Below are 25,124 nucleotides of genomic sequence, written 5' to 3'. Positions count from 1 at the left end.
TAATCAATATTCTACAAGAGGCCACATCTTTATCATCTTGCTACTGGCTGAAAGATGAAGAAAGTACTAGAAGCCACTGTGCTTATGGATGATTGAGCTTCTTTCCCCTCTATACTCTCTCAGTAATCTCATCAGTTCCCAGAGGTTTTATGATCATCTCTATGATAATTATGACTCCCAGATCAATATAATCAGCCCCAGTCTCTACTCCCCTACTCTGAGTTATTGGACATTTCAAACTGGATGTCCTGGAGAAATTTAAAATTTGACATTTCAAAAACTGAATTAATTAATTATCTTTCTCTGACCTAACACCTCCCCTATTCCAAACTTCCCCATTTCTGTTGATTCTTTTGCAATGACAAACTAGGCCATCTTTTGTCTCAATTCTAACCTAGCCCTTAATCACTGAATGGGTGTTGCCTCAGACCAACCAACCTTCGAAAGAGCTTAGTTTAAAAAGGGCAAGGCCACCCACTGCATCCTGGGCCATCGCCAGTCATCTTGACTTTTGTCTTACCACTGGCCTCCAATGATTCTGGAAGAGAGAGTGAGGCTGATGACTTTGTGCAGCCTTGCCTCACTTAAACCCAATTCACAAGCAAGTCCTCATCTTCATAGTGTCATTGGTCTTCTTGGAGAACAACATTTCTGTTGAAGGCACTGCCATCTTTCCAATGTCTCAGGTTCCTAATCTTGGCATTATCTGTGATTCCTCACTCTCCCTCAGCCCATAGATCCGATCGCTTGCCAAATCTTGCCATTTCTACATTCATGCTATCTCTCACATCTGGCCCCTTCTCTCCATTCACACAACTGCCACCTGAGTTCAGGCCCTCATCACCTCTCACCTAGTTTAGTATAACAATCTCCTAATTGATCACAGTTCTGCAAGCCTCTTACTACTCCAATTCATTCCATATACTCCTGCCAAAGTAATTTTCCTTAAGTGTTTGACTCTCCTACTCAACCAACTCCAGTGCTTCCTATTGCCTCTAGATTAAAATATAAACTCCTCTGTTTGGCTTCTAAAGCCCTACACAGCCTAACTTTGGCCCAACCTACCATTCCAGTCTCCTCAGACATTATCCCCCCTTCCACATTCTGTGATCCTGTCAAACTGGCCTTCTCTCTGTCCTTCACTCCCAACACTCCATCTCACCTCTATGTGTCTTTGGCACTGCCAATATCCAGGCCTCTTGCAGAAGGTGGGACCTGAGTTGAGTCTTGATGGAAGCCAGGGGAGCTGAATTAGAGGTGAGGAGCAAGAGCATTCCAAGTACTCATACTGGACAGTCAGTGCAAAGATGAAGATGGAGTATAATTTTTGAGCAAGCACAAATTGTCCAGTGTTGCTGGCTTGAGAAAAGGCCACTAGATTTGGCAATTAGGAAATCATTAGTGACTTTGTAGAAAATGAAGTCCTCTAGATGTTCCATTTTGAAGACGATATTGTGCTGGTGGCATCAAGCCCTGGAACATTTCAGAGCCTTCTGGAAGATATTGGTAACCATTCAAAAGAGTAGTTATCATCTATTTAAAAAAGGAGGCGGGGTCTTATCATCCATGTAGGAAAAACCAAATGGATGAAGAATGTATATTGTCTGAAATGTCACAGGCAATTAGACAGACCACCTATAGAATTTGTCCATTGATATTTGTATCTGGGACAGACAGTACCAATGAACAATGAATTGGGCCCAGAATTAAACATGAAGAGAATTGGATTGTCTTCAGGAAACTGCAAAGCTCCCTTAAAAGCCTTGGGCTTTTCCAGGGAACAAAGGCTGTCTCTTTCATACCAATATTCTTCTGATATAGTAAGGTGGTGAAATGTGGAGCACAACAGTCTCCGAAGTACTGAAATCAATATTACATGGAGCAAGGGGCGATATATGATCAGTGTTTTCCAAGAAGAACAGGACCAAAAGATGTTATTGGAAAAATGTATGTTAGGAAGCAAAGATGGGTTGATCATGTGGTGAAGGTGGGGGATGACAGATGGATAGGCTGAGTGTTTTACAGGTATCTTTGCCATGTCAGGAGAAATGGAGGAAGGTCTCTAGCTTGTCAGGCACATGTCCCTCCCTTCCTTCCTTCTTTCCTTCCTTTCTCCCTACCTTCCTTTCTTCCTTCTTTCCTTTCTTCCCTCCCTTGCATCCTTTCCTCTCTTCCATCCTTCCTTCCCCCCTACTTTTTTTCCTTCCCTCCCTTCCATCTTTCCTTCCCTTCTTCCTTCCTTCTTTCCTTCCCTTCCTTTCCTCTTTCCCTCCTCTCTCCTTCCTTCTTTCCTTCTTTTTTTCCTTCCCTCCCTTCCTTCTTTTCTTCCCTTCCATCCTTCCTCCCTCCCTCCTTTCTTTCCTTATTTTCTTCCTTCTTTCCCTCCCTTCCTTTCCTCCTTCCTCCTTTCTTTCCTTCTTTTTCCTTCCTTCCTTTTTTCCCTCCTTTTCTTTCCTCCCTATTTTCTTCTTCCCTCCTACTTTCCTTTGTTTCTTCCTTACATCTTTTATTCCTTCCTTCCAAAGGCAGCTCCGGTTTTCCCAAAGGCTTCATTCAGTCTCTTATTGTTCACCAGAGGACCCTCCCAGTCACTCTCCCTTCCCATGTTCTGAATTCTCCCAAGCTCAGACATGCTTGCCTGGCTCCCAGTTTTAGATAAAAGTTCTAGACCAGAGCTAGAGTTCTAGGGATATGATAGGGGCGCCTAAGGGGTGCCAGAGTGCACAGAACACTGAGCCTGAAGTCAGCAAAACCTGAATTTAAATTCAGACATTTAATAGCAGTGGCATCCTGGGAGAGTCACTTCACCTCTGCTTGCCTCAATTTCCCCATTTGTACAATAGGAATACTAAGAACACCTACCTCCCAGAGTTGTTGTAAGGATCGAATGAGATAATATTTGTAAAATGCTTAGCATAGTTTCTGGCCCCTAGTAAGTGCTATGTAAGTGTTAACTCTTTGTTATTATTATTAATATTATATGACATGGAGGATGCTGAAAATTATAACAATAGTTGAAAATATTTTTTCTTAGTTCTGAGCCCCCAGTACACTTCATTCATGGGACTTAGACAATGTGACTCATTCAACAGAAGGCAGCTGTAGAAAAGTCATAGATCACTTGGTGATCTCCCTGCCTGCCATCCCTTCGCAGCCAGAGAGAGAGGAGGGGAAAGGGAAGAGGAAAGGAACAAGCACTTATTAAGCACTTTCTGTGTGCCAAGTTCTGTGCTAAACACTTTACAAATATGATCTCATTTGATCTTCACAACAGCTCTGGGTAGCAGGTGCTATTATCGTCTCCATTTTACAATTGGGGAAACTGAGGCAGACAGAAATTAAATAAATTACCCAGGTGTTTCAACAATCCAGCTAGCAGCTGTTGTGGGGGTGAAAGACCAACACAAGCCCAACAATAATGCTACCAGCATGCTGCAAAAGCACAGGTTCTTTTGATCTGTTTTAGTAAGGAAAACAACATTAAGGGGTTGACAAGCTTATTTTAATTCAGCATACAAATACCATTCACTTAGTTCAGGGGAAAAAACCAGCACCCTGAACTTCAGAGCAAAATACAAACAAAGTACAAACATCGACAGACAGACTTTGTCTGATTCAAATCCCAATACATAGTAACCAGATTTTAACAAAGTCTCAGCATCCAGGTTACAAGCTGGAGGGCTCTTAGCTACAGCTGCCTGGAGTCTCCGCATCAGCACCACCCCATTCCAGCAGAAGCTAGTCAGAGTGGAGATATCTGAGGTGAGCAAAAAGGTGGAGAATCACCTACATTGCAATCGAGATTCCGGCAGAAGCCAGGAGAGGCCAGCCAGAGCTAGACAACCAGGAACCCAGGGGCTTGGAATTCAGCCCTGGGGCAAGATGGAAACTTTGCAGCAAGGTGCTGAGTCTGCCTTTTTGATCCCTTCCACTTGGGCTACTTGGGATCCAGGAGGGAGGCATGGATTTGTTTTTGTTGGGGTGGGGGGGAAGTGCCTTGGACCCCCAGGGACCCCATCCTGTTGGCTTTATAGCCCAAGGACTGGAACATAATGGAGAGAACAGACCCCAAAAGAACTTTGTTTGGACTCTTTATTTGAAATTGGGACTTTGGATGCCAAGTGGAAGCCTGCAATGGCAGTTTGGGGAGGAGACATCCCCAAGAGAACTCTGTTTGTTTGTTTGCTTTAGTTTACTAACTAAAGCATGCCTGTGCTTCAGGGTACTGGGAAAAAGCCTGCAATGGCAGTGTGCTGCTGAAGAAGTACTTTATTTGGACACTTTGTATTAGCTAAAGAGATTAACTTACTTTGACCTAGGGATGGACATTTGAATTGTAAACAAATATTTGGGAATGTCACTGAATGATATTTTTTGCTTTGTTGTGAATAATATGTTTTAGTTTCCTGCATAATTGGATCACAATGCATGTTCCAGGATCCATGGCTGATTAGATTATGTATCCTGGAACAAGGGTTGGAGTGTGTTGGTAAGCAAAATGGGCTCTTAGCGCTTAGTTTAACCAAGTCCCCTTGAAGAGTTTGGCCTTTGTTTCCTTGATTAGATTTGGGTGTCCTTGGTGCCTCCTTGCCTCAGGGGAGGGCCTAGTTTACACATGAGTTTGAGTGACATGTTTGGGACATCAGAGGCTTTTATACCACATGGGTTCAAGTTGCCTCTTTGTGACGATTCTAGGTCACGTGGGTGAATCACATGTGTGACTCACCCTTGACCCTGAAAGATATAAAACCAGGGGTTGGCTTTCTGTTTTTCGGAGCTCTTACCCACAGTCATGGTGGCGTGCGTGACTCTGGAGCAGCCCTTGTTATGAGCTCCCGGGCTGAACTTAGATGTTGGTAACTATGAATCGTATTGGATCTGCTTGTCGGTTTGTAATTTGTTTGTATTTACTCTGAAGTTCAGAGTGCTGGCTTTTTCCCCTGAACTAAGTGAGTAATACTTGTTTGCTGGATTAAAGTATGCTTGTCAACCCCTTAAAATTGCTTTCCTTAGTAAAGCAGATCAAAAGAACCTGGGCTTTGGCAACATTCTTGTTGTTGGGCTTGTGTTGGTCTTTCACCCCCACAACAGCTGCTAGCTGGATTGTTGAAACACCAGGGTCACACAGTTAGTGGTATCTGAGACCAGATTTGAGCTCAGGTCTTCCTGATGATAGGAAGTGATCCAAAGAAGGAGGAAATGGATTATATGTTTGAAATTTGCTGGAATTGGCTTGGGAACCAGAGGTTGGCACCACATTCTGCTGATCTCCCTGGGGCTGGAAGGTTTCATGGAAGCTGCCATTGCTGTCTCCTCTGATTCAAGCCAACTTCTGCTCTGTTGGCTCCCGTTCTGCTGGTCCCGCCTTCAGATGCCAACCCCCAGCCACTAGACCTTTCCAGGATTTGTCCTAGATTAGGGCTAGGGCACCTTTTATTCTGTGAAGTTTGGATTCAGTCAAAGGGCTGCACTTGAGGACCTAGAGAGCCACATGTGGCCTTAAGGCCACAGGTTCCCCATTCCTGTCCTAGATCAATCATCCTCTGTTCTGGGCCTGCTCAGGCTCTAGTGAGAGTCCCTAACTCCCTAGTCTCTCAAAAGTCTTCTCGCCCCTGGCTGCATGGAAAGGATGACATGGAATCACAGACTTCAGCCTTTCCTTTCCCGGCTCTAGGAAGGAACTCACATGGAATGGGGTTCTCACATGTCTTTCTTCAAGTGATGTCAGTGAACTCAGCCTGGGGAGAAGGAAAAGAATGAGCTCATGGGAGTACAGGCAAAAATCTCTCACTTAGTTTCATCCTGGTCTGTGACTATGGATGCTGAGTGAATAACATTACTACTATTTCCAATCTTGGGGCAGATAGGTGGAGCAGAGAGTAGAGCAATGGCCCTGGAATCAGGAGGACCTGAATTCAAATCCAGCCTCAGACACTTGACACACGTACTAGCTGTGTGACCTTGGGCAAGTCACTTAAACCCAATTGCCTTCCCTTCTCCCCTCAAAAAACAAAACAAAACCACCAAACATTTCCAGTCTCTTAAGCACTTTGTGGGTTGGAAAGCACTTTTTTTGAAACAGCCCCATGAGGCAGTAGTTTATCTTACACTCTAACACTTCAAGGATCCCTGATGTAAAAGGTCTGGGTGGCATGAACTGATGCTGAGTGAGGTGAGTAGAAGCAGGAGAACATTGTACACAGTAACAGCAACATTGTGCAATGATCAACCATGAAAGACTTGGCTCTTCTCAACAGTACAACGATCTGAGACAATTCCAAAAGACTCATGATGGAAAATGCTATCCACATCCAGAGAAAGAGCTGTGGAGTCTGAATGCAGATGGAAGCATGCTATTTTCACTGCTTTTGTTTTGTCTTTCTCATGGTTTTCCCCTTTTGTTCTGATTCTTCTTTCACAACATGACTAACGTGGAAATATGTTTAATATGATCGTACATGTATAACCTATACCAGATTGCTTGCCATCTTGGGGAGGGGTGAGGGAGAAAAAAATTTGGAACTCAAAATCTTATAAAAGTGAATGTTGAAAACTATCTTTACGTGTAACTGGAAATAATAAAATACTATTAAGTGGGAAAAATTAAATTAAATAAAATTTTTAAAAATAATAAAATGTTTCTGTGCTCCTCCAGCACTATCATTCACACTCCCCTTCACACCTCAATACAGGCATGCTGGGAAAGTTTGAATGACACCTTACTGCAGATAAAAGACGGTAAGTTATCTTGCTTGATATAGATTGTTCTTACCTAGCAGAATAGTATAAATTCACAAAATAACATTTGCCTATTACTAATCTCAAAACACATCGGACTTTGACCTTGCGAAGGACTAAGCAAAAACACAGGTGTATGCCATCGTTGAGGCTTGGTCTTTGCCCACCTAGGGCCAAAAACCATTTTGGTTTCATGATGTGTTGTGGTGGCACCATCACAAAGAATTCAGTCAGGCCACCTTTAATCCAAGTATAGGCATTTATGGAGATTGACACCTCTCACGAAGTGGGCTAAGTTCCAAGAGGAAGCAGCAGCTTCAGAGGAAGCAAGATGGAATTTTATAGGGTAAAGATGCAGTTACAGAACAGAAATTTACATAGAATACAGGAATATAATTAATATTAAAAAGGCAGGAGGAGTTTGTTAAGGGATTAGAGGGGTCCTAACCTCAGCGGAACTACATAGGTGCTATTGTAGGGTGGGCCCCTTATACGGTTGGGTGGGCAAGCATTCTGGTCATGCTGCACTCCAATTAGCTAGCTGCTGTGGTCCTGTCTGGTCAAAATGGATGGTGTGATCGTGATTGCATACCTGTTTCGTGGAAAAGGGTCTGGGGGCAGTGCTGGGTTTCTATCACATGGACATGCCTGCTGTTTCTGTGGGAGCTAAGAGTTCAGGGACACGCCTGCTGTTCTAGTGAGCAGTGAGGCATAAGTTAGGACATGGGGAGGGGGGGCTAGTTAGATACAGTGGGCCTATAATGAAGTTAGAATATTGGGGCAGATCTATTAGAACTCCATCACCAAACACCTGTTATTCTTGCTATCAGGGAGGCTGAGACTGGTGGATTGCTTGAACTCAGGAGTTCTGAGCTACAGTAGGTTGGGCTAGTAGGGTGCCCATGCTAAGCCAGGTACCAGCGTGGTGAGTGCCTTAGAGCAGAGGGCCACCAGGATGCCAAAGGAAGGGCAAACTGCCTCATACTGGAAAAAGAGAGCAGTTAAAGTTTCTGGACCAATCATTATTGGGATCAGATGCATGAGTGACCAATGCACTTCCAGCCTAGCAAGAAAAGGAGACTCAGTCTCAAAAAACAAAACAAAACAAGTACTCTGTTGCTTTTATTGAAAGGAGAGTATGCATATACAAGTCTTCTGACTTTCTTATAGTGTTACAAACTTAAACTTAATGTGTCACAACTCCACATAGCAAATAATACTGTACCTCAGTAGATAGTGTCTTGAGTTATTCTGAATAAAAAGATTACCTGCTTCTGAGCCTCTTCACATCATCTGTCACCGGTCAGCACTTGGAGCCTTCCTGATGGTCAAAACCTTCCAGAGTCTGGGCTATGCAGGCATAGGCTTGGAGAGCTCAGAAACAACTCCAAGCCATAATGAGGCATTTAGTGGAAATTAAAATGAAGTCTTTAGATGCAGGACTGAGGACTTTAGTGGAGAGACATTTTGCAGATGTGGAAACTGAGGTTTAGGAGAGTATCGAACAGCTCCAATCCAATCTCCTGACTGGAGGAAGGGAATGGGGATAAGAGGAGAGCAGATATTGACTCTGTCTATACAGGGCCCACTCTGATAGCTTGAGGATACCTTTTAAACCTGAGCTTCTGTTAGTCTGTAGAAGGAGACTGTGGAAAGGGGTGGAGCATAGGTGCTCCTGGTCTTCACCTTAAAATGTGACCATCGTTTGAATGCCCCCTTCCTGCCCATACAAAGAAGACCAAAACCTGGACTAACCAATCAGAAAAGGCACCCTGGTTGGCATAACAGACATGCTTTGCAGCCTCTCTGAGTGAACCTTCTGGATGTAGCTGACTGGGAACATTTTTCTGACAAGGACCAGGCCCACCAGACATTTCCCTTATTTTATTATTTTATGACTGTCCCTTGTGAAAGACACTATCTTGAATACTGGCACCTTTCTTTCCCTGTGGTTTATGAGCACTGTTATGTTTATGACATCTTACTGGAACTATAATTTCAATTGACACTATGGTACCTCTTATTTTACTGCTTTATGGACCCTATCCTATGAAGACATTCCTGTTTTTTCCATGTTATAGTTGCACATATAGAGACTAACTTTGGCTAACACAGGCATCCTGAGTCAGGAGGGAAGTGGGGCTTGCTCTGAGTGCATGAAAGTCCCCTTCAAAATATCATTTCTCTGAGTTCAGAGTTATTCTGACCTCCCATGCATGCATAGTTCTCTGGCTTAAAGAGAATAAATAGCATGTATACAATCTGATTCTGTTTGTTTCCTTTAAACCAGACCTCTTAAGGTTTAAGGTTGAGTCTAATTCTGTTTGTTTCTTTTAGGGTCTAGACCAAACCTCTGTTTAAGGTTGACCAATGGGTGGAAGTCGGAGAGACAGGTTTTTAGCGATTGCCCAGAAGGTGTTGCTACAAAAGTGACTTGTCAGCACTATCAGATTCTTATGCAGTTATGGGTTAGTTTAAATGTCTTCTGACTTCTATAGCCTTGAATTCGGTGGGAGGGAAGGGTCAGAAGGACCAGTTTTGGGGGGAAATGATGTATAAAGTTACTGTGCTGTGGGCTATACAGATGTTTTTGGTTCCAGTGCAGAAAAAAATAAACAACTTAACAGCTGCTCCGTTATTCATAATAATAATTGGTGTTTATAGAGTGCTTTACACATAAGTTATGGAAGTAGAGGTTTGTTTGTTTTTTTTGGGGGGGGGTGATAACTTGCGATTTCACCAGTACAGGGACTTCCCAGTGTGGACACTCTGTGCTGATGCCTTCTACTCCTTTATAACTAATAGTCTTAGAGAACTGCTTGATGCCCAGGAGCACACAGTCCGGGTGTTTCAGGTAGGCCTTAAACTCAGGTTGTTCTGATTGTGAGGCTGTCCTACCCCTTATCATTATCTCTGTTTTACAGATATGGAAGCCGAAGCTCAGAGAGGATAAGCCCAAGTTGCACACATTTGATCTAATGGGAAAACATAACTCCACTTTAGTGGGAGATCCATTTTTCAGATGTGGAAACTAAGGTTCATAAAATTGTCAAATAGCCTCAACCCAATTCTCCTGACTCCAAATTCAGCAACATTACAGCAGTCTCCTAAAGAACATTAAATAGGGGAAAGGGAATGGGGATAAAGGCTTTGCAGATCGTAAAGAGCTATATAAATGCTGTTATTTTAAGTCAAGGGTGACATTTCAATCCAGGTGTTCCTTAGCTAGAAGGCGAGGCACTCTGCCACGCATGCCCACTGCTCACCTTTGGACTCCCCTCCCCCCCCGCCAAGGCTATAGTTAAGCTTTCAAACAGGCAGGCTTGCCAGGACTTAAGATGGCCCTCGGAGCCTCGCTTCCCACTCACATTACTGCGCAGGCGCAGACCCCTAAAACCCCGCCTCCACACACCCCGACAGTTCCCCAAGCCTTTTTCCGGGCTCGCGGTTGCGCCCCAGCCACAGAGTTTCCGGCGAAAGCATCCTCAACAAGGAAAACTTTATTGAACCTGAAGGGGCTGGGGGGAGGGGGCCGCCGGGCCGGGCCGGGCCGCGGCCTGGGCGAAGATGTCGGTGAACTACGCGGCCGGGCTCTCGCCTTATGCGGATAAGGGCAAGTGCGGGCTCCCCGAGGTGAGGCCAGGCGGGACCTGGAGGGACTGGGCCGGGGTCCCCACCATCCCTCCCCCAGCATGTGGACCGACTTCGGGCCTCCCTGAAGGGTGTCACTTGGAGTCCGGCCTCCTCCCCCTGGGGCCTCCCCCCATTGCTGCCCTCGGGATGAACTGACCACTAGTCTCCTTTATACCGACCTGACACCCTTTCCTCTGCCTAGAGGCCCTCCTCCGTTAGTATCCTTGGGGGAAGGAGACTGGGGGTGGGGGCACCCCATTCATATGCTACTCTACTCCCCCTTATTCTTTTTCCATATAACACTTTGTGTGTGGGGGATGGGGGTGGGCATGAATAGAGAATGGTCATTCTTCCCCCCCCCCCAAAAAAAAAAAACCCAAACTGCTGGAATTAGAACGGATGGGGGGGTGGGGTGGGAAACCTGGTTTGAATCCAGCCTCAGATGCGAGCTAGCAGGGTCAGTTATTAAGCGCCTACTGTGTTCCACGCGCTGTCCTGAGCGCTGGGACAAAGCAAAAAACCGTGCCTGCTTCCAAGATGCTCTCATTCTAATAGGGGAGACAATGAAAAACAAGATATATAAAAGATAAATTGGAGATGATCAACAGAAAGAAGGCCCTAGTTTTAGTGGGGATCAGGAGAGGCTTCTAGAAGGAGATGGGATTCTAGCTGGCTCTTGAAGGAAGCAGGACCCTGCTCTGCTTACTAGATGAGGACCAGCATCAGTATGGCGCTTTAAAGTTTGCAAAGTACTGTCCATATGCTATTTCCTCCTCCCGGCAAGTCCGGGAGGTAGCTGCTATTATTATTCTGTGCTATTACTGTCTCCGCTTCTACAGCTGAGAAAACTTAGGCAGAGGGAGGTTAAGTAATTTGCCCAGTCATGCTATTGGAAGAGTCTGAGGCTGGATTTGAATTCAAGTCTTCCTGACTCCAAGACCAGCGTGCTCTTATCGGATGTGCCACCTAACTTAATCCCTCAAAGCCTTGATTTCCTCATCTATAAAATGGACTACTGCTGCTTTATAGCATTGTTGTGAGGAAGGCATTTTGGAAACCTTAAAGAGTTAACAGAAATATGTTATTAATTTTTGTTCCTTTCTCCAAGACAAAAAACACTGAAGTTTTTAGATTCTTTGATGTGTTTCTTCAGCAGGAGGCAATCTCGTACTGTTAGACTAAATTTTATTATTATTTCAACCAATCAATAAGTATTAATCACGTGCCTTCTGTGTTCTAGGCAAAGAGCTTACATTATGTTTGGGGGCAGGGGAGTGGGGGAAGAGACAGCACATCTAAACTAAACTAGAGCATAGCTGACATGTGGCCTTGTACAAAGGTGGTGCTTAATATTTGCTGATGAATGAGAACTGGCTGGTTCAGAAAGACCTTAAATAGAATTTGAGCTGGGCCTTTAAACAGATAGATGTAGATGTGTGTGTATATATACATGTATCTCACCTTCGTGTGTATATGTGTAAATGTATGTGAATATTTGTATGTATAAGAATGGATGTGTGTTTATAATATATACTTCAGAATATGAAGAAAGGAGTTTTGTGGGCTAAGACAGAGGTATAGGTGCCCACCATTTGCCGGGGACAAGGAGGAGATGTCTTGGGTAGATAACAGCAGACTTTAGAACATAGAAGGTCAGAGTTGAAAGGAGATGTAAAGCATGGAATGTCAGTGCTATAAAGAACCTAAAACATGGAATGAACCAAGAAATTTAGAAGGCTTCCTGTATAAAATAAGGGGCTCTCCTGGGCATCCAAGGGATTCTCTGGCTGGATTTTTACCTCTCTCTCTCTTAAAGCCCAGGAGTTAGGATAGTGTTAAGAGCCCACTAGGTACAGAGTCAAAGGACATGAATTTAAATCTCAGTTCTGCTTTTTATTACCTTTTTACTACCCCAAACAAGTCATTTAACTTCTCAGGACCTTATTTTCCTTAGATTCAAATTGAGGAGTTTGGAGAAGATGCAGCTTCAGATCCTGTGTCAATCAAAATGTTATCTTCCCCGAATTCCAGTATTTCATAGTGGTAGTAGGTCTCATAGGCCATTCAGTCCACCTGTACTTGGCTAAGAATCCTGAAAAATATACCTTCTTCACCAAGTTATCTTTCTAGTCTTTGCTTGAAGACTTCTGGTAGAGCTGAACTGCACCCCCTAATAATAATAATAATAATAATAGCTAATATTTATAAAGGGCCTACTTTGTGCCAGGCACTATGCTAAGTACTTTACATATATTTTCTTATTTGTATGAATTGTTTAAAGGGCCTACTTTGTGCCAGGCACTGTGCTAAGTACTTTACATATGTTATCCTATTTGTACGGGTTGTTCAGGGAGAACTAGCACCTCTGTTGTGAGGGCTTGCTGAGCCCTTTTCAGGGCTGCTCATGCACTTTTGGTGTCTACCTTTCACCCAACTCTGACCTGTGGCTCTAAGAAGCTGTAGCATTAGCAGCCACACCTCAGCAGACGGCTAAACCAGGCTGAGGGTAACTGCCAGGCCTCAAACTGTTGGTGAGTGAGAGGACAATCTGCCCCAAGCAAGGGAAGACTTCCCCCGCCGTGGAATGGCTAGATGAGAACAATATATGTAAGAAAGAAGTTGTTAACTAGAGTTGAAATCTTCCCTTTTGCGCTATTTCTTGTACTTATACTTGTCTTCTGGTTTTAAGCAGAACAAATTTAGTATCTCTTCCACATTCAGTCCTTCAGATATTTGAAGATAGCCATCATGGCCTCCTCCCTTATGTCTTCTCCACGCTAACCATCCCGCTTCATCTGATGCTCCTGTGGCAAGATCTGGAGGCCCTTCATTTTCTGGTATCCTCTACTAGATCTTGTCTAGCTTATTTTTCTTCCTAAAATCTGATGCCCATAAGTGAACACAATATTCTAGTTGTGACTTGACTAGGGTAGGGAATAGTGGTACTCTCACCTTGTTTTGGACACTGTGCTTCTCAATCTAGGATGAAGCCACTTGTATATGTGGCAGGGAGGAGGGAGGAATGTCAGAACACTGATCTTTTGAGCTTTTAGTCCACAAACATTTCCAGATCTGTTTCACATGAACTATTTGTCCAGTCATATATTCTATTCAAATGTGGGGTTTGTCTTCCCTTCAAGTTCATGAAAAATGCCAACTCTGACACCACCACTGGAACTAGACCCGAGATGTAAAGGATCTAATGAATGATTTCTTAAATAACATAGATGAGCTCAAATTAGGATCCCACTAGTTAGATGTTAATCTCTCTTCCATCTCCTCTTGTCTTCACTCTCCCTTAGTCCTGAGCTCTTATACTTTTCTCTCCAAGGAAGATACTGCTCTCTCTCTATCAAACAAACCAGCTAGATAGTAACGGAAAGGAAAAAACACCCTGACCACAAAACTTTAGAATAAAGTTTACTTGAAGTATACTTATGTCCCCTTTGTGGAGCGTGCTGTCTTGCAAATGGTAGCAGTTTAATAAATATTTGAAAGAATGATGCCAATTTCACTTTTCTTTCAGGAATAAATGTGTTACAGTGGAAGGATCAGTGGATTGTGAGTCAGGAGACTCTGTATGTGTGTGTGTGTGTGTGTGTGTATGTGTATATGTGTGTGTGTGTTCTTCATCATACTCTTATTAGCCTTCCTCCTCAACTGAGGAACCTGAAGCTCAGAGGGGTAAACTGACTTTTATTAGTCATGTGTCCAGGGATAAGTAAGGCCCTTCACCCTCTCAGCCTCAGTTTCCCCCTCTGTAAAATGAAGATAATCATTCTGGTACTATCTGCTTCACATGCCTATTGTGAGGACAGTAGTTTGCAAACATAAATTGCCATGTAAATGTGAGCCATCATTATTCCATACATATTGATGGAGCTCCCTGAGCTTCATATGATGATGATGAGAAATCCAGAGAGATGGAACAGATTCTACAAAACCTGAGAGTAGCGTAGTAGGTAGCGTTCTGGACTCAGGAAGACCAGAGTTCAAATCCTGCCTTAGACATTCACTAGCTGTGCAACACTGGGCAAGTTAGTCTTTCTTTGCCCCAGCCTCCTCATCAGTCATCCTCTCTTTGCCTCAGTCCCCTTATTTGTAAAATGAAGAGATTGGACTCAGTGGCCTTTAAGGTCCTTCCCAGCTCTAAATCTCTGATTCTTTAAACCACACCTTTTCCACATCCCCAAGAGATCATTCATTTAACCTGTCAACATTTGCTATGTACAAAGCCCTGTGGTTGGCCCTGGGGAAGATACAGGAATAAATCCCTTGTTATTCCTGCCTCCTAGAAGCTTGTAGTCTGATAGGGGAATTCCAGGAATTATGCTTTCTGGAATCCACGTAGGAAAAAAAAACCCTCTAGATATGAGGGTCAGTCACTTAAAGCACAAAACTCATCTCTATGTATAAAATGGAGAAGGCCTGACTCTAACTCAGCTAAGTCAGAAAATGAAACAAATGCCTTTGGGAAACCACAGCATTAGCGGTTGCAGTAGCCTGATTGTAAGCTGTTAGAGCTTGTCACTAAGGGAAATGTGGTGGGAACAGGTGCTCAGCTTCTCTGGAGGTAGGAAGAGGATAGGAGGCAAATCTGTAGATATTTCCTTTATCAGTGCATCTCTCAACCCCTTGAGCCTTTTTATTCTGGGCTATAGGTCCTGGTCTTTTCATAAATCCTCCACAGTGGATCTGTCCAGCTTGCTATATGGATGTTTTCTTTTTTAAAAAACTTAATATTTTATTTTTACTTCAATTATATGTAAAAACAATTTTAACATTTTTTTTAATCTTGAGTTCAAATTCTCTCCAGCAATCTGACCAAGGTTATACAAGGCTATACATGCAAAATACATTCCCTATGTGGATATTTTCTCTGGTTCTTTGAATATCTTTTGGATACTGGTGTGGCTCAGGCTCACCATCCCTTAGTCTTTCTAAATTACTAGCCCACTGCTCTTTCTGCTTATAAATGTCATTGGTGAGATCTTTTACTGGACTTCTTTTGCTTTTCATTCTTGATGACATGTTACTCTTTATTTAAACCCACTATCTTTCCATTGAATTTGGAGTCAATTGTAATCTTAATTTTTTCCAAGGTTGTGGTTCATATTGTTTGAAGGCTTGTAGCTTCACAGGGAGAATGTTGGGTTCAAAAATGGGCATTTGTGACATGGAACACATTGGCATCATTGAAGAACCACACAAATGCAATCCAGTCCACTCTCTTCCTGCTAGTCAGTCCTGGCCCCATCTTATCCCTTAGCAATGCTCATTCAAGGTACACCTGCTGATTGACTAACTTCCTAGCCAATGGCCTGCCATAATCTGGGCTTATGGGTGATACCCTTCCTGAAAGCAGATTGATTGGTATCTCTTTGCCCTTGCAGATACCGTAATAGCTTCCTGGTCCTTTTTTGTCCATAGATCTTCGATCCCCCTGAAGAGCTAGACAGAAAAGTATGGGAACTGGCCCAGATGATTCAGAGATCTTCCAACGTGGTCTTTCACACGGGTGCAGGTATCAGCACTTCCTCTGGCATCCCAGACTTCAGGTGAGGGGGCCCAGCACTGCCAGCTGGTCACAGTAACCTCGGACTCACTACCTAGGATAAGACATAAACCCTTTGCCTCTTCCAAATTCATCTTTCGAGCTAAGTAGTCCTTGTTGGATGTTCTCTCTGTAAGCGATCACTGAATTGATTCCGTAGAAAGAGCTCCAGGTGGGGAGGAGACTGGTGAGGCAGCAGGATGAAAAGTCAGTCTTTTTTGTTTGTTTGTTTTTTTCCCCAAATCAATCTAAATACTGTTTTGCTCTTGAGTATGTGCTTATTTCTGGGCACTTCATTTTAGGAAGGACATTGACAAGCTGAAGTGTATCTAGAGTAGGGACCAGGCTGGGCAGAATATGCCATGCAAGGACTAGTAGCTAGATTTTGTCTCAATATAAGGAAAAACTTCCTCATAAGGAATAGTGGACTGGGCTATCTTCAAAGGTAATAAACTGCTCTCCACTGGAAATAATTTGAGCAAAGGTTGTATAATGGCTGTTTGGGAATCTTACAAGAGGAGAATTGTGCACTGTGTGAGAATTCAGATGAGATGGCTTCTAAACTCCCTTTCATCTCTGTGATTTTCTGATTCTCCAGAAGATACAGCTGTAAGCATCAGAGCTGGGACTTAAACTCAAGCTCTCTGACTTCCTGCTCCATGATGGCGGCTCAGTATGGGGGGAGGGGACTAGATTTGAGTCCTCCTCCAACGTTCACTGTCTGTGGGATACTGGGCAAGTTACTTAATTTCAGTTTCCTAATGTGTAAAAAGACAATAAGAATTCTTGCACTGTGTACTTCATAGGGCTCTTGTGAGGAATTCACCTTCTACATCTGTAGAAAGTTTTTGGATACGGACAATAAGGAATTTATTTTGCGTGACTATAGTATTTGTTACCGAAAAAAAAACTGTAGCAAATGCTAAAGAAATGTTTTTTGCGTAAGATATGAGCAGTGAAGACTCAGCCAAATTTCTTTCCTCCAGGAGCTCATAGTCTGGTTAGGTAAGCTAGATTCACAAGCAGGAATTAAGGAAAGGTACAGGTGATAATTTATCTCTCAGCCAAGCTTCTTCCGTCCTTCCTTTTTTTTTTTTTTCCACTCCAGGGGCCCCCAGGGTGTGTGGACCATGGAGGAACGGGGCCTGGCACCCAAGTTTGACATAACGTTTGAGAGTGCCCAGCCTTCTAAGACCCACATGGCCCTGCTACAGCTGGAGCGAGTGGGCATCCTGAAGTTCCTGGTGAGCCAGAATGTAGATGGGTTGCACGTGCGCTCCGGCTTCCCCAGGTACTTTTTTTCTCTCTCCATAGATTTCCCCCATACTTTCAACCTATCCCCTTACATCACCCCATCTTTGAACCTGGTAAACAAGAATGCTTTCTTTGGAGTCCGGTGCCAAGGCAAGCTCAGGGTCCAGATCCCTCTCCCATCTACCTCCATTTCCCCTGAATGTTTGTCAGGGACCCTCTGGCATCTCTCTGACACTCTGTGGCCTCACTCTGTTCTGATGCTGGGGCCTCTAGGGAAATAAGGACCCCCTTCATCATTCTTCCAGCCTGAGATAGGACTTCAGGTTTCCTCTTTCAGCTCATATCTTTTGGCTGGGGTTCGAGGGACATTTTTTTTGTTTCAGGCATTATAACTGTCAGTTATGACCCCCTCAAACACAATCTGGCCTGAGGGGATTCTTTTTCCGTTCAACAGGAATTAGTGCTATACTTCTGTTAAATTTTGTTGGTGGTTAAGTTTATAATATAATATACTTCTGTTAAGCTGGAGTTTGAAATAGCCAGAAGTTTTCTATGAAGGAGGGAGAGGGCTTTGTGTCTGGTGTATGAGAAACAAAGTAGAGTCTGGGGAAAAATTCAGAGTATGTCAGAGCCAAGCTTAAGAGTTAGTATCAGGATTTATTTCTATAGACAGTGGGCGTACCTGAGAGGATCACTGCCCCAAACTTCCTTAAGAGGCTGGTATGATGAAGGAGCTCTCTCCTTAGAACCACTTATAACAGTTCTCAGTCCCTTTGTACATCTGAGGGGCCTCCCACCCTTTGGAATAATTCTAGTAAAAAGCTTTTATATTGTTATAACACTTGTAGCTTTCCATATCCCTTTTCTAAACCCCTGGGAGAAGAAGGAGCAAGGGCTATATATCGCTCCTATTTTGTGGACCAGGAAACTGAAACTGAGGGAAAGTGAATTACCCAAGGTCACAGGTCACTGGCAAAGCCCAGACTCTAACTCCAAGGTCTGTGGACTCTCAATAGTAGAGTACCCTGAACCTTGAAGGCCAGGAAAGGTTTAGCTTTAAGGTCTCATCCACTACACTGCATCCTTTCTACAGGGACAAACTGGCTGAGCTCCATGGGAACATGTTCGTGGAAGAATGTGCCAAGTGTAAGACGTGAGTGCTCCAGCTGCCTGGGGATGGAAGGTGGGAGATGGGGAGCATTCAGGGATTGGTGAAGAAGCTCTGGGGTAGGAGAATAGTCAAGTGCCATCAGCAGAGCCCAAGGGCCTCTCAGCTGTGCCTGGCTACCCCTTCCCTAAGCCATGAGCACAGGCAAGCCTGGAACCTACTGAGGGATCCAGAGCTAAAAAAGGGACCACATGTTAAAGCTACGTAATGTAGATTGAATTTTCCTAAGGAAGCTTTGTCTAATAGGGTTCCTGACGAAGGAAGACCCATTTTGTTAAATATGATTACCGTCTTTAATTGGTTAATGTAATTTGCCCCTGTACTATCCTTCACAAAACTTTCTATGGTGTGAATTATGAATATCAGCAGTAATATCTGATAATGTACACATTAACAAAAATTGGAAGGAGAGACAGCAGCAAATAAGATTGCAGGATTCTAGCAGGGGCCTCGGAGGCCATGTAGTCCAACTTCTTCATTTTACAGAAGAAGAAACTGAAACCCAGGCAGGTTAAGACACTACAGATAGTTTGGTTTTTATAGTTTATTTGTTATTTTATTTATTTCTTTATCCATTTATTTATTTCAAGACTGGATCTCCCTATCTTGTCCAGGTCACTCATGGGCCTGATGCCAGTCCTGATTGGCCCAGACACTTTAACCTGCTCCATTTCTGACTTGGGCTGGTTCACCCCTCCTTAGGCATCCTGGTGGCCCTTCGGTCCTGAGGTTTCACCATACGGTTTCCAGTGCAACTCAGAATTCCTGAGCTCAGCCTAACCCTCAGCTGGAATTATAGGTGTCTAACAACACACCTGGCTTATTTGCGATTTTAGAGGGCACAGATGAGTTGTGAGATGCATCCTGTAGGAGAAAGTGCCCACCTACATGGATAAGATTGCAGTTTGCTCAGAAAGATAGGAAAATAAATTTTGTTGGTGGTTAAGTTTATAATATAAAGTTATTTTTAAAAGTAAGTATTATATTAATGAAAGTAATAGAAAACTCTAATCATCACATAAAATTTAATTTATTGAAGCCATCCTTGGGAGAGGAGCTCTGCCAAGCCCAGGGGGGACCTAGAGCTAGAAGAGGGATAAGGCTTTTCCTGTCAGAGCAGGTCAGGCAATAGACTGACCAGGTGGTGGATTTGATATGGAGAGAGCTAGCAGGGGTGCTTGCTATAGGGATGAATGCGTCCGAGAGAAATTTACCACATTCACATCCAGATCTACCCTCCTCTTCCTCCTTTCTCATTCCTGGACTCTCTTCTTCAGGCAGTATGTACGTGATGTGGTGGTGGGCAGCATGGGCCTCAAGGCAACAGGACGGCTGTGCACTGTGGCAAAGGCCCGAGGCCTCCGGGCCTGCAGGTGAGTGACCCATGACTTTGGGAAACTGAAGTTAGAGAACATCTGTTCTAGTCATTTCTGTTCTCTTCTCAATTTTCTTATCTGTAAAATGAGGAGTTGGATTAGATGCCTCTGAGGTTCCTTCTAGTGCAAGATCTAAGCTCCTGAGTCTGTGATTCACTACTTGTGTCACCTCAGCCACGTGATGGTAGTTTTCTGGGGTTCAGTTTCCTCATCTGTAAAGAAGGATTCATTGTCCTTATACTCCCTGACCTCTGGAGGCTTTGGTAAGGAAGTGCTCACCATGGAAAGGGCAGCTGTTAGACTGGCCCAGAGTCTGCCCCCGGGGTCACTTGTCAGAGCCTGTCTAGCATGGGCTGGATGTGGAGCTCTGCCAGGGTCTCCTGCCATGGGCCAGGCAGGCGCTGTTTGTGGGTCTGGTAAGACAAGGGCAACAGGACCCTCCATTCTACTTATACTCCGTGCCACTGTAGAGAATTTTAGTAGGAGAATAACACTCTTAACTCCTACAGTATGTTTCTAATAAGTAGGTCAAACTCAAATAGAAACAGATCTCTCTGGCTGCATATTGACTTCAAAAGCCACAAATTAACATTATCTATGTTGTATTATATTTTTTAAATTTTGTTAACATTTCCCAATTACATTTTAATCTATACTCCCTTCTATACCTCAGCATTAAGCAATATCAAGAGAGACTCCTCTTATTTGTTGTTCTTACTGCATAATAATGCTAATTGTGTATGCCAGAATAACATTCCTAGGATAGGATCATGGTAGTTTAGCTATGGAAGGGTCCTTAAAGATCCTCTAGTTCAAGAGAAGTGACTTGACCAAGGTCATGAAGCCAGGCAGTGGTAAAGCGTGAACAAGAACCAACAGTCGAAGAAGACAAGTGGCCCAGGTGGGACTCAAACCCAAGTTTTCTGACTTCAGATTTTTTCCACTCTGCTCTGCCCTATCATTAACCAGAGTCACTCCTACAGAGCCAATTGGTAGAACCCTCCTTTCAACAACTCTCTTCTAGTTGGCTTCTTCAGTGCTCTATTGATTGCTTAGGGTCAAGTGGTTCATTCTGGCTTTGCTCGAGGATGATGGTGTTTCCACAATCCGGCTAGCAGCTGCTGTGGGGGTGTAAGATCCACCCACAGCCAGCACCCAGAAAGCTGCCAACAGCACAGGTTCTTTTGATGTGCTTAACTAAGGAAAGCAAGGTGAAGGGGTTGACAAGCTTACTTTAATTCAGCATACAAATATCATTCACTTAGTAGTTCAGGGGAAGAGACCAGCACACTGAACTTCAGAGCAAATTACAAACAAATTACAAACATCAACAGACAGACCAAATATAGATTCATAGTTACTAACATCTAGGTTCAGCCTGGGAGCTCGGAACAAGGGCTGGCCCAGAGTCACTCGCCACCACTGCTGTAGGTAGGAGCTCCGAGGAAGAGGAGGCCAACCCCTGGTTTTATATCTTTTTCAGGGTCAGGGGTGAGTCACACATGCGACTCACCCACATGACCTAGAATCGTCACAAAGAGGTGACTTAAACCCACGTGGTCAAAAAAGCCTCTGCTGTCCCAGACATGTAAACTAGTCCCTCCCTGGAGTTAGCCCCACCTTGGGCCCCACCTTAGTTGCCAATCCACACCCACATAGGTTAGGTTAACACCTAATAGGGGTTTGGGTCTGGGGCTTAGCACTTAGTAAGACTCAATGAAATACACTGAATTACTCAAAGCAAACAAAAGCCAAACTCTTCAAGGGCACTTGTTGAACTAAGTAATAGGAGCCCATTTTGCTTACCAACACAGATGGGCAGCCGCTTTGAGGTGAGCAGTAACTCAGGAATTCCTCTTTGTCCATTGTAGGGGGGAATTGAGGGACACCATCCTGGACTGGGAAGATGCCCTGCCTGAGCGAGACCTCAACCTTGCTGATGAAGCCTGCAGGTGTGATAAACTCAGGGTACTTTGCTCCCTCCTCTTTCATCTCCTTTGGTGGTCCTTCCTTCTTCTGGGCTTAGTGGTAGTGGGGAGCACCTCTGGCCTTTGGGAATGAACAGGGAAGGGGAAGGTCTAGAACCAGAGAAGTGTTTGGAGGCTTTTGGATAAAGCTAAGCTGTATGGCCCCTTCTCTCCTTGGGTCCAGCAGTGCAGGCCCTCATCACCTCATGCCTGGGCTCTTGCAATAACTGACGGTTGGTTCCCCTCTCCAGCCCAGCCTCCACTCAGCTGCCAAATGGATCTTCCTAAAACTCAAGCTTGATCACATAGCTCCTTTATTCAGTTAACTCTCGTGGCTCTCTGTTTCCTCCTAGATCAAATAGAGAATCCTCTTTTTGGCTTTTGGAGCCCTTTCTAACCTGAACCCTTCCTCCTTTTTCAATTTTCTTCCTCCCTGTGTCCTCCCTTTTACACCCTGCTTTGACACTGGCCTCCTTTCTGTTCCTAGAGCTAGACTCTCCTCCCTGCTGCAGGCATTTTCACTGGCTGTGTCTGATGCCTGCAATTCTCTCCCTCCTCAGCCCTGCCTCTGGGCTTCCCCGGAGCCTTTTTCAGTCCCCCTCAATGGTAGTTTCTCCTCTCTGCAATTAACTCCAGTCTGTCCTGTCTGCAGTTTGTACAGAGTTGTTTGTCGTGTTGTCTGCTCTGTAAGATTCTCGGCTCCTTTGAGGGCAGGGACTGCCTTTTACTTTTTTTGTATCTGTAGCACTTAGCACAGTGCTTGGCACATGGTAGGTGCTTAAAAAATGCTGACTGATTGACTGGAGCCAGAATTGACAGGACTGAGGTCTGAGTGATAAAACACTGATAGCTTCACATTTTTTTCTATGACATTTAAAAATTCAGCTTGAAAGGGCGTTCTTCTCCCATTTAACAGATGAAGAAGCTCAGGCTTGAAAACTCAGGAGGCAGATGGGACCCAAAAGCTCTAGCTGGTGCGGGAGTCAGCGTCGGATCCCAGCGTCCCGACTTCCACATCTTAGCATTCTCTCCCTACCCCATTGTTGGGTTTGGGGAAGGAGGGAGGGGGAGGATGCAGAGTGTTTTTCAGCCTGGGGGCCTGGGAACAGCTAGCCCTGTGAGGAGAAGGAGGAAAGGTCCAGATCCAAGGGGATCCAGGGAGCTGAGCATATTGAGGTTGTCCCATTTACTTTCTAGGAATGCAGATCTCTCCATCACTCTGGGTACATCACTGCAGATCCGACCTAGTGGCAATCTACCTCTGCTCACTAAACGCAAAGGAGGCCGCTTGGTCATAGTCAACCTGCAAGCCACCAAGCATGTGAGTACTCAGCCCCATCCACTCCATAAGAGGGTCTGGTCCCTGTCCTCAGCAGCTTTCCGGGCCTCATCTTTCACCTGGTCAGGTTCCCTTCACTTAGATCTGTCACCCCTTTCCTCCCAGGACCGCCAGGCTGACCTTCGAATTCATGGCTACGTCGATGATGTCATGGCCAAGCTCATGAAGCACCTATGCTTGGAGATTCCTGAGTGGCAGGGGCCCCTTGTGGTGGAACGGGCCCCACCCCTGCTACCCCTCCCAATACAGTTGAAGGCTGAGCCCCTCACCCTGCCAGCCCTGCCTGCGACACCCAAGGCAGAGCCCCCTGCCCAGCGCCACAGACCACAAGAAGGCAGCAAACGGGAGCAGCCCCCTGCCCCCCGGCTGCCCAAGAGGGTGAAGGTGGAGCCTATGCCCAGCTGAATTGGCTTGAGACGGCATGTGGACTCCTTTCTGAGCCCCAGTTCTCCCTCACTGTACAGAGGGGGAGCACATTCAAGTGATATCTACAGGCCTGTCCAACCCTCAGTCCTGGTGACAGTGTGGCCTAGTAGAAGGAGCACTGCACTTAGAGTCAGAGGACTTGGGTTCAGATCCCAACCTGTGTGACTTTGGAAAAGTTGCTCCACTCCTTTGGGCCTTATAGTTTCATTATCTGTAAAATGAAGTTGAACTAACTGATCTTGAGGAATCTTTTCACTTCCCATAAACTATGATCTTGTGATGGAAATGGGCGAGTCTGGGTGGGTTTTTTACTTTTAAATAAATTTGATTTCCTTTTTCACACTAGAGTTTTATATACATGTATATCGTAAAAATTTATTTCCCTTCTGTTATTTGTGTAAAACACCATTTCCAGGCCTTTTGGTCTCCTCTGAGGACTTCGTCCGCAGTCCTCTGCCATTCTCTCTCACTGTAGCCAGGACTTGTACTCTCCATTTGGAGCCCAGTAAGCAGGTCACTGGAGTCTGTGGGACCCTGTGTGACCTTGACCAATTTCCTTCACTCTCGATCTCATTTTCCATTTCTTTTCTACCTCTAAATCTTCTGATTCTCTTGTGGCTGCTTTTATACCTCATCTTCTCAGTTAGACTCTATTGGGGTATCTGGTGCTAACAGCACCAGATATGAGAGGGTCTGTGGCCATTGCCAGCCAGCCCCCAGGACTTTTACCTCTGCTGAGGTTTGGAGGAATGAGAACCAGGAAGACTTTGGCTTGGGGCTGTTTCTGTATATGTCAGAGTGGCCCTGCTGAGTCCCTCTTTGTTACCTCTCTGTTTTCATCTCTTTCCACTGTCTCCTCTCTCCATCTTGTCTTGTGTGACATGTTAGATACAGGAGGTAGGGGACCAGCTACCCTCAGGCAGATGGGGAGGGCTTTGTTCCCACTAGATGCTTCTTTTATGTTGCAGCCTCCCCATTGCCAAATCATTGGTAATTCCTGATTCTCGAGTATAAATGGGTTTTTTTGCCTTCTCTCCCTCTCTGTCACCTTGGCAGGAGCGTCTGCCTCCTTCAGCACAAGGATAACAGGCATAGTTGGTGAGGAAGCTGTCAGTGGCAGCTAAGACAGGAAAGAGACAAGTCCCAAAGCCCCATTGAGATTTCAGTTCTACATTGGACACTAGCTGTGTGACCTTGGGCAAGTCCCTTTCCATCCCTGGACCTGCTTCTCCACCTATAAAACAAGAGGGGTGGACTAAGTGGTTTTTGAGGTCTTTTCCAGCTGAACATCTTGATATCTTTTTGGTCTTGTGATAGTGGGCTTGGTGCTATGGAGGAAGGTGGGAGGTGGAGGCTTTCAGTGCAGTCCTATCCTATCCTATCCCAAGTCAGGGCCTAAGGCTTCTGCTTTGGAGGCTTCTCCAAATCTCATCCACCTGAGTTGATTTGGCTTGTGGAGGTAAGTGAGTCAATGAGTCTATCCTGGCACTGGCCTGGTTAAGTAGACATTTGTCAAGGGAGAGAAAGGGAGGGTAGGACAGCCTGGTCCGCAGGTCTTTCTGCAGAGACGGTTGGCCTCATCCACTGGGGCTACATCTAACATTCTCGATGTAGTCCCTGTCCAGTGAACCCCAGGATGGAGAGATCTGAGAAAACAGCATAATAGAAA

At 44.8% G+C, this 25,124-nt stretch overlaps 1 protein-coding gene across 1 annotated transcript; it reads left to right on the top strand.

Annotated features, from left to right (window-relative positions):
- The first annotated feature begins 10,199 nt into the window (after positions 1-10,199).
- Positions 10,200-23,795, top strand: SIRT6 (sirtuin 6). Its single transcript, XM_036750003.1, has 8 exons — positions 10,200-10,371; positions 15,802-15,929; positions 17,034-17,216; positions 18,273-18,332; positions 19,625-19,720; positions 21,595-21,675; positions 22,888-23,011; positions 23,135-23,795. Exons 1-8 carry the CDS (start codon positions 10,306-10,308, stop codon positions 23,432-23,434), a joined length of 1,038 nt encoding a protein of 345 aa, XP_036605898.1. The 5' UTR covers positions 10,200-10,305; the 3' UTR covers positions 23,435-23,795.
- The last annotated feature ends 1,329 nt before the right edge of the window (positions 23,796-25,124 follow it).

The sequence above is a fragment of the Trichosurus vulpecula genome, chromosome 1 (genome assembly GCF_011100635.1).
Source record: "Trichosurus vulpecula isolate mTriVul1 chromosome 1, mTriVul1.pri, whole genome shotgun sequence".
Classification (NCBI taxonomy): domain Eukaryota; kingdom Metazoa; phylum Chordata; class Mammalia; order Diprotodontia; family Phalangeridae; genus Trichosurus; species Trichosurus vulpecula.
Note: the sequence above shows the minus strand (reverse complement) of the source record. Positions and strands in the feature narration are given on the sequence as shown.

Coding starts and splice junctions, on each gene's coding strand:
- SIRT6 (XM_036750003.1), top strand. CDS start 10,306: ATGTCGGTGAACTACGCGGCCGGGCTCTCGCCTTATGCGGATAAGGGC. Junction 17,217..18,272: donor GTGCGCTCCGGCTTCCCCAG/GTACTTTTTTTC, acceptor TCCTTTCTACAG/GGACAAACTGGCTGAGCTCC. Junction 21,676..22,887: donor CTTGCTGATGAAGCCTGCAG/GTGTGATAAACT, acceptor TTTACTTTCTAG/GAATGCAGATCTCTCCATCA.